The following is a 12,231-nucleotide window of genomic DNA, read 5'->3' as shown; positions in this document are numbered from 1 at the left end:
CTGATCAAATTGTCCCTTAATTCTCACTACATTGTCAATCTCAACCACCCAAGGAAAGAGGTTTATCACAATTGTGCACCACGAGATAAAAACTAAGCCTCCTGAAATCCAGTCTATTAGTTTTCCCCAATAGTTTATATTTGTGCTTGCTGATTTTTGTATCCCATTTCATGTGAAAACTCCACCATTAATCAATTTGTTTGCCCCCCCACCCCATACTTCTTATATATCTCAATAGATCCTCTCTGATACAACTATTTCAAAGCCCCACACCAATGGAATCCTTCCACACATGGATACTGATTTCACTAGACAAATTGCTCATGTTTGGATTCTGAAAAAGTTCAACATCTTTTAATCTGCTCCTCAAAACCTAAACAAAATATTCCAAATGTCTTCATCACTGACTTGTATAATGGAACTTAAGTGTCTTTTCTCTAGATACAAAATTATGGTAAATCATTGATAAAACACCATACACCTTCCTTGTTTCCACTTCATGATACAGTTAGACATACAAACCTTCATCTATAACTCTATCAAAGCAGCGAAGTTTCTTTCCAAACTTACGGTTTTCAGGTCTACACCATTCAGGTGCATAAATTATTCTCACATTACTATTTCTCAAATTGTAGAACCTTACCTTATTTAACAGCACTGAAGTGTGTCACTCACATCTGTATGATAAGTTTTGTCTGTAGCAGTGTGTGTATTCATGGGCCAAAATACAGAAAGAACAGACATGACAGGAGTGGGAAAGGGGGAGGGGAAGGTTATACTTTTAATTAATAAGCACATCAATTCTAAAACAGTACAACCAGTACATGTGTGTGATCATTGTAATGTTGACTTAGACTGACTTAACACTACATAAATGAGAATAGGAATATGTTATAGTCCAAATGACTGTAATGAATAAGTATACAGATAAACAGAGCGGGCCACTGACAAATAAGAATGAGCTATCCTGGGGATTTTATCTTTCCAGACAGTGATTTGCAATTGTGGGTTGGCAGTCCAATTAGCAGTACAATATTTCTAGATTTATTAGACAGCTTTCTACACCAACATGTTAGAGAGACTATAAGAGAAAGCAATATTCTTGATCTGTTTATCAGAAGTGATTCAGCATGTATTAAGAATATTCAAGTAAAGAAACCACTAAGTGGCAGTGATCACAGAGTACTAATGTGGGAGTTATTCAAAGAAATAATTATAATAACTTCCTATTTTAAAAACTTTTACTTAATGAATTTCGCATCAATACCCCTTTTCCAGCGGTTCCCAAACTGTGCGCTGCAGTGCCCCAGGGTGCCACAGCAAACTCACAGGGGTGCTGCAGGATATTTTAAATTTTCGATGGAAACACAAGGACACTTGAAATCTGTCAGACACTGCATGAACTAATATCTCTAGGTAGTTCAGTTTCAACATTACTTATTAAGTTGTTTAGACCTAACTACTTAATAAACGGAACTGTTAGGTATTTCTTTTGGCCTACGGTTGCTGTGAAGAAATTACTGAGACATTAGGGGTGCCGCGGAAAAATTACTGAGACACTAAGGGTGCTGTGAACCGAGAAAGTTCGGGAACCTCTGGTATATGTAATGAATTTTCATTACTAGGTAACACATCAAATTATAGGTATATTTCCAGCCTTGCTTTGTGCATGCTTTGTATAGACTATCAAAGAATCAAAGGATAATGAGATTAATAAGATCGGTGTCACTGCTGAAGATGATAAATTGAAGTATTATTGCTCTTACTCAGGAATCTCCACCTCTCTACTATTCTATCATAAATTATAAATAATTAGCACTTACTTAGTGATGAATGCTGACTCCTTTTAAGGAAGACTTCTGGCCATAAAAGGATTATACACAGTTAACTGAATATGTAACACCCTACCCCCAACTTCTTGCCCAGCCAGTCACCATCTTTGTACTATACTGTTTGTTGGGTGGATGTGTACTATACTTAACATTAATAATTTCTGTAAGTTTAATTTCAAAATATTTTGCTTCCATCATGAATTCCAAGCAATAGTAAATATCACCAGCCAGAAATACAGTCAAGATGTCAATATAGTTATGAAACTAAACATCATGAAAAGGCACAACTTTCATATGAAGGATGATGCTGAGATGTTTCCCAGATTAATTAAAGTAATTAAAGATAATTAAGGAAGAGGCAAAACAGGTGGCTAATTTGGTCAAAAGCAGACTCTTATACATGTGGTTTTTTTTTTTTTATTCTGACAGAGAGGGGGAAAAAAGAAAAGAAGACAGAGAAGCTAAACCAAATGTTTGGGAATTCTCAAAGAATAATAGCATTAAGAAGGCATTGAATAACATGAGAATTGTGAAATTAAATAAACAATGCAGCCACAAATGTTTTCTGGAGGAAGTTACAGTCAGAATGTGTTCACTCAGTTGGGTTTGAAATATGGCAGAAAATAGGATTTACAGAAGATAATGTTGATGATATACTGGAGGTGAAACTCCAGTATATCATCAACATTATCTTCTGTAATCTTATTTTCTGAATCAGAATCTGACAAACAAAGGCCCTATAGAGATGAGTGTACACATAGGAAAAAGATGACTAATTCTCAAACAGCCTCAACAAAGATGACATGATGAAAGACACAGCCCTAGAGATTTCTGAAGATGACCCGATGAAGAATGCAGCCTCATAAACCTAAGTAGAAAATTTAAAGGTGGCTTTCACAGTTAAAGGGCATTCTATAGCAAAGTTCTATAACAAAATAATTAATCTCAATTAATTTTCTTTAACAAATGAATATTAAATAACACATCCCTTTTGTAAAAGAGTAGTTACTATATTATCAAGGGTAAAATAGAAGTTTTTTGTTTTGTTTTTTTCAAAGGTGATGATTATAATGAGCTAACATTGGGACCAACTGTTATTGTTAAAGAAATGTATATGCCAAAATGGAAAGTATTCCAGGTGGTTGTCCTTGAAACTAATTAAGATTTTTATACCAACTAAGGGATATTTTTCAAGGTTTACATTGAAATAGATATCAGATAAACTGAGAAGTTTAGTGGTAGAGAAGAAACATGCAAGGGATGATTATATTGTCAGGGGACCCAGAGTGGTACACTAAGTATGAACTAGTCTGTAACCAAGTAATTCCTGAGGTTATGCACATCAATCCTGATTTTGAGAAATCTTTGGCAAGAAATACAAAGTAGCAAGGAATTCTTTGTTTATGTTAAAACTAGAATTTGAAGATTAAATGTGAAAGGCATAATATGATATGGGTCTAAATTAACTATATAATATCGATGTAGATACACCATAGTTTACCTATAAATTTAACTGCATACGTCATTTATTCGAAGTAGTGCAATACCAGGTATCTCGTTGTGAAGGCAGCCACAATATGAGATAAAATTAAATGATGCCTTTACACTACATATGTAGTTAAATTTATGGATAAACTATGGTGTATCTACACCGATATTATATAGTCAAAACTAGGAGGAAAGGGATGAATCTCATTTACTACTGATGAAGCGATCAAGTGATTATACAAATATTTATACAAGTTTCTGAAAAACTGATAATCACTTCCTTGCATCATAGCCGAGTGGTCAAGTGTGTGAGTACTGAAGTACAAGTGCTACAAGTAACCATGGTTCAAACTCACGACTACTAAATATGCTACTGTTCTCTCTCTCTCTCTCTCTCTCTCTATCTCTGAATTCATCCGTTATATGGTCATTCTAGAGCATAAACAGAAAATTTATTTATTTATTTAACAATATAACCATAAACTATAAATATAACTACTTTCATGCTGAATAACTTAATGCATATATAAACCATTGAATTGTTCGTTATCCTTACCAACACATGCCAAACATTCTCGTTGACTCCTTCAAATGAACAAAAACGGATGCTGACACCTAACAGACCTTGACCACCCCACATATTGGAGGGAATGATCTCAATATCTCTAACAGTTTGCGTTTTACTACTGTAGACTGTCATTACAAGTGATTTTTCTACATTTATCTTCAATATTTCTCTTAATGTATCATTGTCTTGATTCTGGAACCAAAAAAATATATAAGTAAATATATAAATCTTTACAAAGTGTAAAAAGCAATAAAGTTTTTTTGTACATATGTAGAAAATTTTAAACTCTATTTTAAACAGACAAGAGACTTATCAAGGACCTGTAACGAAGACAATACTGGAATAACCAATAAATTGCTAATACAGCAAACTTCTCTTCATACATGCTAATGGAAGGGAAAGAAAATATGAATAAAGGCAATCCTTAACTCGTGTCAGTTTGATTATGTACTCGGACCACCTTCTGTATGTATGCATTTTATTTGTATGTATACATACACCTTACGTATACATTTTATTTATGCATAACACAATTTCCCTAAACAAGAATTTAATTACAGTTCTGAAATTCTTTCAGGATGATTTCACCATCACTTTGTAAGTGAAGTAAAATCATTGAAAAGGAAAAGTTAAATATGTAAATGAAACATTCTGACATTTTTCTTGTTAGATAATGTCCCTCTATACATCTTTCATGTGAAATTTTATCAAACGAAGATAGCAATATTAAGTGCATTTTCTTATCTTCCAATGCCATAGCCCTTACAATCTGTGTATCAGGAAGTTGTGCTCAACTGTAAAATTTATATCAAATGATATTAAATTTATATCAATTTAAGGGTTTTGGGTTTTCTTTTGACAATTCCAAAAAGAGGAGAAAAGACAATAGCCAAATGTTAAATATACTATTTACAAGGGGAGGGGATGCAGCTCAAATGAAGTAAAGCAGGTACAATAATGAATGTGTGAAAAAAAAGCTATTAAATGTTCTTGTTTATATAGTGGACTCAAAGATAATGATATCAAAACATATTGCACAAAAGTGATGAAAAAGATAAAATTGAATTTCTTTTTTCTTTGATTAACAGAAGTGAAAAGATAACTCATTTATCTTGTTACCAATTAATTACTAAATGATTAACTAATAATATATAAAGGTAACTGTTTTCACTTCACTACACATACCTCTCAACATTTGAAATGCAATCTGTATTTCACTCTCTGTGATATAATAAATTAAACAAACAGCAACATTCACCACAGATTTTAGTATGCTGCCAACACTTATGCATTAAGAATCTGCAGATAAAGGAACCACTAGGTGGCAGTGATCACAGTGTACTGATGTGGGATTTACTCAGAGATGTAACTACCATCAGGAGTAAAGGGAAGGGTTCTTGCTTTTGTAAAGGTGACTACAGTGGTCTCAGACAGTTTTTAAATTCTAAACAGGGGGACCAACTGGTGATGTTACCAACAGCAAATACTAAATGGAAAGCATTCAAGGAATTAATCTTGGAAGCTACTATACTTTAATTGTGACATACAGAATTACACACAACATAATATCTAATCATGGTGATCAGTGCCTAAGTAATACTGTTCAAGGTTTAGGCCTAAATGGATGTCAGATGAACTAATGAGACTTGTGGCAGAGAAGAGAAGTGTATGGGATGCATACAAATTATCAGGATACACAGAAACCTATGGTAGATATAAGCTAGTCTGTAATCAAGTAACCAAGGAGGTCAGGCAAGCGAAGGAAGATTGTGAGAAATCTTTGGCAAAGGATGCAAATAGGAACGGCAAAGATTTTTTACTTATGTAAACTCTAGAAGGAAGGGGATGAATTAGATTGGTCCAGTTGATATTGATGGTGATCTGTTGATGATCCCACTCAGGGATCTGTAGAGACGATGTTGCAGTAAGTGGTCACAGGTGAGGACTTTGTTGGATAAGTCCCGCAGTGCAGGTTGTGTTGCAGTAGTTGGATGCAGTAGGTGACCTACCTAATCTTACCTAACGAAGCAAGAGACCAAGGTTGGTCGCTTACTTCGTAGGTCACAGTTGGAGGAGTGGTCCCATTAATGTTTATCCGATCAATTTGATCTTGTTGTTGGAGTTTGCATGTCAGGATGTTGTTGCTGCTGCTTTCGGGTAATGGCTGCCCTATGCTTGAAGAGGGCACTAGCAAACTACAGAAGGCTGCATAGTCATCATGTAATTAATGCTATATTGGTAATCACAGTGAAAGGCAAAAACCTGCATCTTAGAAATCACTTTCCACAGGAAAATAACATAACAATGCTGGTTTACATTCTGAAGGAGACTATCCACCCCCCCCCCCTCAAGAGATGCATTTCTTCAGGTTATGAACAGCACACACAAAATTTACAGTTCATTATAATTAGAGAGAATGCTAACTGATGCCAGTAACAGACTCTAACAACATGCACTCTATTTATCAGTTTAGGAACAATGTGTGCATGAACCACTAGCAGTTTTAGATATGGTAGCTGGTCCCCTTCTCAGAAGCAACGTTCATTTTTGCAAGTTCCCATGTGTATTTAGTAATTAGTGTTCTCATTGATATATTTTTTATTGCTTCTTTGGTTAACGAAAAGTAGAGAGAAGCTGTGAATCTACAGTGATAAGTACTGTTGGTTATAAAAATTTACTCTAACTGAATATACTGCAGAAGAGAATACAGTAGCTCAGTCATTTTCAAACTTTATATAAATGACACTCATTTACTAATTGTCTCCCCCAACCCTTCACTTTAAATAAATGGATTTGATAACAGGAACATTCATTTGTGCCCTCCCCATGGGCAAAGGAACATGCCAGACACTTAAAATCAGCATAACTGCTAAGATCCCTCAATCAACCATGCACGAATGATGAGATTTCAACCTTTATTACATATATCTGCATCTGGACAGTCTTTCACTACTATTTGGCCATACTACAATAGTTTTGATTGCTTAGATTCTTGAATGTGAATTCCATTATGCCATCTTTTTTGGAAAAGATTTTTGGCATCTTTGACAGTGGATACTAGTGTTGCAGTGTAATCTCTAATAATTGTGGGAAAATGATGAGCCAACCAAAAGCTCCATCAAGAAACTAATATCTTAGCTTTCTTCCATTTCTATATTTCTGATCAAATTTGTAAATCAGTTTGCATGTCGTATAAGTGTGCTGCACCTGTACTGAATATGAAAGGAAGAATATAGCAAAATAACTGAAAACACTCCTGAAAACTGAATTTACATCTGTTAAATGCAATTTACTTGCAATATTTCACTATTTTTAAATGAGGAGAATATATAACAAACGTTTTCAATATATGAATGTTTATCTTATTAATCAACTTACCAAACGTGTATTACTAATGGCAACAATGAAATCAAAAAAAGCTTCAAGCCCTGCTTTGTGTCCTGGAGAATTTTCTTGCACCTAAAGAAATAGAAAATAAGAATATCAAAATAATGATGATGATGATAATAATAATAATAATAAAGGGCAAGACAGCCCAGTGGTTATGACAACAGCTTACCAACTGGAAGACCTGAGTTCAAGTCTTGCCCCAGCAAGAAGCAGAATTACAAGTCACTTTATTGAACCTAAATGACAACTGAGGCTAGAAGTGGTACCCTCCTCTGGCACCACACCTAATAACTCAAGCTCACCACTGGAAGCAAGCCAAAGCCAAATAGGCCCACCTCCATAGCTGGATGAAGATGTCAAATAGAAGTATTTGAACATAATGCACTGAGTTCCGGCAAGACAAAGTCACTCACGTTCAAGCCTTAGGCAGAAGGGTCAGTTTGAAAAGTCGGCAAGTCTCATAAGAAAAAAAAGTGAAGTAAGTGGTGCTGTGTTCCATATAACTATCACAAGGAACGAGAACTCAACCAACTGGAAGTGCATCCAACGCAAATGTGCTAGTGACCACACAGGATGGGAAAAACACCAATACATGAATTGGAGCATTGAAATGAATATATTTATCATGCAAACATACTATGAAATAACCAAGATGGTGACCAACATGACAATAATTGGACCAAACTATACACCAGTAGTCAGAATGATTCCCAAACACTCAGGTCACTGAACAGCTGAACCAGAGATAGACTAGCATCATAAAGAACCTGATAGCACCTGCAACCTTCAAAAAAACAAGTAGGATGTGAGCAACCAACTAAAAAAGACTAAAAAAGGAACAAAGAATACAAAAAATGCCAAACCAGAACTAGAGGAGCAAGAACAGAAAATACAACCAGGAACAGCCAGTGGGAACAGAACAGGTTATCATATTCAGAATGGAAGACAAGTGGAAGAAGGCCTCACAGAAGTTGAGGGAATGAACCCCCACAAAGACACACACTCAACTGAAGCAGAGACCCAAATCCTGTGGGAAGTCAAAGACTATGTCAATCAACGAATAACACCAGATTACCTTAAAAACACTGAAATAATGATGGATGTCACCTGCAGAGCTGTATATTATGTCATCATAGCAGCCACCCAGATCAACAGAAGAGAAACCAAAGACTGGCAGAAAAAGAAATGCAAAAACAAGGAACCACCAACAGGGTAAAGAGTCTTCAACAGAAAAAAAAAAGAGCTAAGAGTCAAGACAGAACAGTTAATCCAGCATCAAAGGGGAAAGAGAAGTAAGAAGCTGATTGAAAAAGTGAAGAGCATCACCACAGAAAGCATCTAGAACAGGCCTGGGCAAACTTTTTGGCTGAAGGGCCACATTAGGAATTCAAAAAGAAGGTGGGCTGCACATAAAATACTATTTTTAGATATATATTATTTGTTATCATGAAGAAATATAATATAAAAAAAATTATTCTCTAACAACCAAGAATTAAATGAGATGAATGGAACTGTTTTACATCTTTTAACATTTTTTTAAATTTCAGGTGTTAATTTTGTAGTTGAGATTCTTAAAATTGCTTGTAAATGTTCATCGGTGATGCTTGATCGTAAAGAATTTTTATTTAGATTAATGATGGAAAATGTTTGTTCACATATGTAGGTTGATCCAAAAATAACCAACATTTTTCGGGCAAAATCTTTAAGTTCGTCGAATTTGTCCGAATTAAGAGTATTGTAAAATTTACAGATTTCCTCACAACGGTGAAATTCCCTTAAATCGGTATCACACTGCAGATTTATAATCTGAAGTTATAGTTCACTCGATGCACGATCAATTTCTATTGAAAATGGGTCGCGCACTATTGCTAAACTTGTCTCAATTTTTTTGCAAGTTGCCAAATCTTCGTGAAAAGTCGTCATTCAGCGCGTTGATAATCTCACAATATTTTTCAAATTTATTTTCTGGAATCTTCAGCAACTTCATGGTTGGAAAGTGGTCTACCTTGTTAATCAATAAATGTGGAAGGAACAACTGGAGCTTTAATTGAAATCCATTCAAACTTTTTACCATATCATGGGCGTATAAATTTTTCCCTTGTAACACGGTGTTGAAAGTGTTTGTGTGTCACGATGTCCAGGGTAAACGCAAAATCACAAATCCATCAGTTAATTCGAGAAAGTCCATAATATTTTTCAGTTTTAAAAATAGAATGATGACATCTTTACGATCCCATACTCGTCGAAGAACTTTTCCTAAGCTAGCTAAGCCATCGAATTTGGCTATGATAACTGTGTAGTTGGATTCAATATCTTGAAGAAAATTAAAGAATTTTCTGTGTTTCAGGCCCCCTCAATCGTATTAAATTTATAGTTTAATAATACAAGATGTGACATGTTCAACTTTTAACACATTTTTACATAATACTTGTTGATGTATAATACAATGAATTGTAATTAAATTATAATCAGGATAATTTTCACAAATTTTATCCTGAATTTTCTTTAACGCTCCAACATTTTTACCTGTCAAACTTGGTGCTCCATCAGTTGTTACGCTTACCATTTTGTTCCATTGTAAATTATATCTTGTTAAGCATTTTTCAACCTTTTCAAATATATCAGCTCCCATTGTTTGGTCTTTAAGAGATTCCATTGAAAGAAGCTCTTCAATAATTTCAAAATTAGAGGTACATCCATTTATGAAAATTAATAACTGCGCAGTATTCTTTTGGTCGTTACTTTCATCGAGAGCTATCGAGTACCATGTTATGGATTCTAATACTGATAACAATTGCTCATTCAAATTTGTATCGATACATTCAATCCTTCTTACTACGGTTCGCCGAGATAAACTTATATTCTCAAATTTGTGTTTAATGTTAGGACATATAATTCCACAAGTTTCAGTCATACATTCTTTAATATAGTCTCCATCACAAAAAGGCTCATTGCTTTTTGCAATTATATGAGAAATAACAAAACTTGCCTCTACAGTAGCTTCTTGTTCCTTAGTTAGCCGTGTAAACACATTTTGTTGTCTAGATAAATTTTGAATCAATCCATCAGCAGTTTTCTTTCTCGCTTCCGGAGTTACATTGGCCCCATATTCGGAATGTTTAGTAGTGAAATGTCTTTTAATACTGTACTCTTTCAACACTGAGACACTCTCAAATAGTCTCGTTATTTATGTTAGCAAAAAAATATTTTGTGTTCCACTCTTCATTGAAGACACGATGCTCTTGTTGAATTTTTTGTTTTTTTATTCATTTTTAAAAGGGCGTAGATATTATTTTTATCGCTACTGGCACCAAGATAATAACCGAAGATAACTAACTGCAGGATTGACCGTCAGAGAAAACAGATTGGAACTGCGGCCGATCAGCAGTCCAATCCTATTACTCTGCCACCGCAGCAAAGCCGTTGTCATCATCACCGGTTATCTGTTCCGGTAATTTCGCGCGGTTAGTTCATAATCGCAAATTATGCCGTTATAAAAGCGCCCGTTGGCTCGCTCCGGTTCGCGCACAATTTCAAATTCTATCTCAATTTGAAAAATACAGAGATGATAAAACAATTTACAAGTCGACAAATTCTATAATGTATTACATATACAAATTTATTTTTCAAAAAGGCATAAAATAAGTAAACTTTTTTCGAAAATACAATTAAAGTTCGCGAGCCGCACATTTTTGTGCGGCCAGCGGGCCATAGTTTGCCTGGACCTGATCTAGAAGAAAACAACTGCATCGGACAAGAGGAGGAGGATAGCAAACCACCCGACAGGAAGGTGATTGAGGAGTCTTAGAGTAACCTGTGGAGCAGTGAAGTTAGATATGATGCCAGAGCATCCCCCTGGACACATCCAGAACGGGAAAAAACCAAGAGCATATATGAGATGGCAGAATGGGAGAAGATGACCTGATAAGTGGCAAATGCAAAGTACTATGCATGGGTAGCAGTAACCCCAGAGAAATGTACCAACTATGTGGTACTAAACTCAGGGTAGTGAAGAATGCAAAAGATCTGGGGGTAATCGTGCAGTCAGATATGAAGTTTTCTGAGCAGGTGCAGACAGGCTGCCAGAGCAGATAATAGGGTCTTGTAAATGATATACAGGAATTTGGTTATACAAAGGTTATTCCTTTGTATAAGCCAGTCAGGCCACACCTTGAATACTGCGTACAGGTCTGGATACCTCATTTTAGGAAGAATGTAGAGTTGCTAGAATGAGTACAGAGAAAGCCAACAAGATTGGTGAGGGGAACAAAGGGGTGCTTTTAACAAAAAAGGCATAAGTTCTGCAAATTGCAGCAGCTGGTGACTAGGCACCTGCAAATGATCTGATTGAGATGTATAAGTAGCTTATAGACCTAGTCAAGATCATTGGTTTATTCTGAATTGAGACAGCGAGATTTTGGAAGTTAATTAATACTTAAGTGTCCATAGATTTACCGTTCATAACTTGCCGCCATTGTTATACGATACAACGTTATATCCTGAACTAGATAGCGTTAGCTTAGTATAGTATATAATATTATCAATTAATCAGTAAAATTTATTAATCTTGTTAAACTTCATTGTCAATTAAATTGTACTTTTTTTTGTATTACTCAATACTGAAAACATATATATAAATATATAGTGTTACAACTACATTGGGATAAAAGTTTAGGGTTATAATTTTATACTGAAATTGAATCGAAACAATGACTCAGACCAGAACAGCAAAGCAAAAGGCTCAAGCTAAATGGAGTGCTGTGGCTCAGGGGAGAACTGAGGGGGGACAGTTGCCCTCTAAATCACAGCCTTTTAAAATGCACTGCTTGCTTGATGTTTGTGGACAGTCAGGTATGGGACATGATATTGCCAAGGGGGATGTCTTTGTGTGTGCGCGATGTAAGGAGTGTGAGGAAATCAGACGACAACTCAGCTTTGTTATGGGCCTACATG

The 12,231-nt window shown here is 35.3% G+C and overlaps 1 protein-coding gene across 2 annotated transcripts in view; it reads right to left on the bottom strand.

Annotated features, from left to right (window-relative positions):
* The window catches only part of Grasp65 (Golgi reassembly-stacking protein 2), a 222,181-nt gene that overhangs the window by 191,512 nt on the left and 18,438 nt on the right, over positions 1-12,231 (bottom strand). For both annotated transcript variants that reach the window (XM_090387073.1, XM_090387074.1), the window contains exons 2-3: positions 7,267-7,347; positions 3,877-4,080 (exon numbers count right to left, since the gene is read on the bottom strand). In XM_090387073.1, the coding sequence (XP_090243199.1) occupies positions 3,877-4,080; positions 7,267-7,347 (285 nt within the window). The remainder of the gene's footprint in view (positions 1-3,876; positions 4,081-7,266; positions 7,348-12,231) is intronic.

Source organism: Mastigoproctus giganteus, chromosome 13, assembly GCF_048544385.1.
Source record: "Mastigoproctus giganteus isolate SK-2022 chromosome 13, ASM4854438v1, whole genome shotgun sequence".
In the NCBI taxonomy this organism is placed as follows: domain Eukaryota; kingdom Metazoa; phylum Arthropoda; class Arachnida; order Uropygi; family Thelyphonidae; genus Mastigoproctus; species Mastigoproctus giganteus.
Note: the sequence above shows the minus strand (reverse complement) of the source record. Positions and strands in the feature narration are given on the sequence as shown.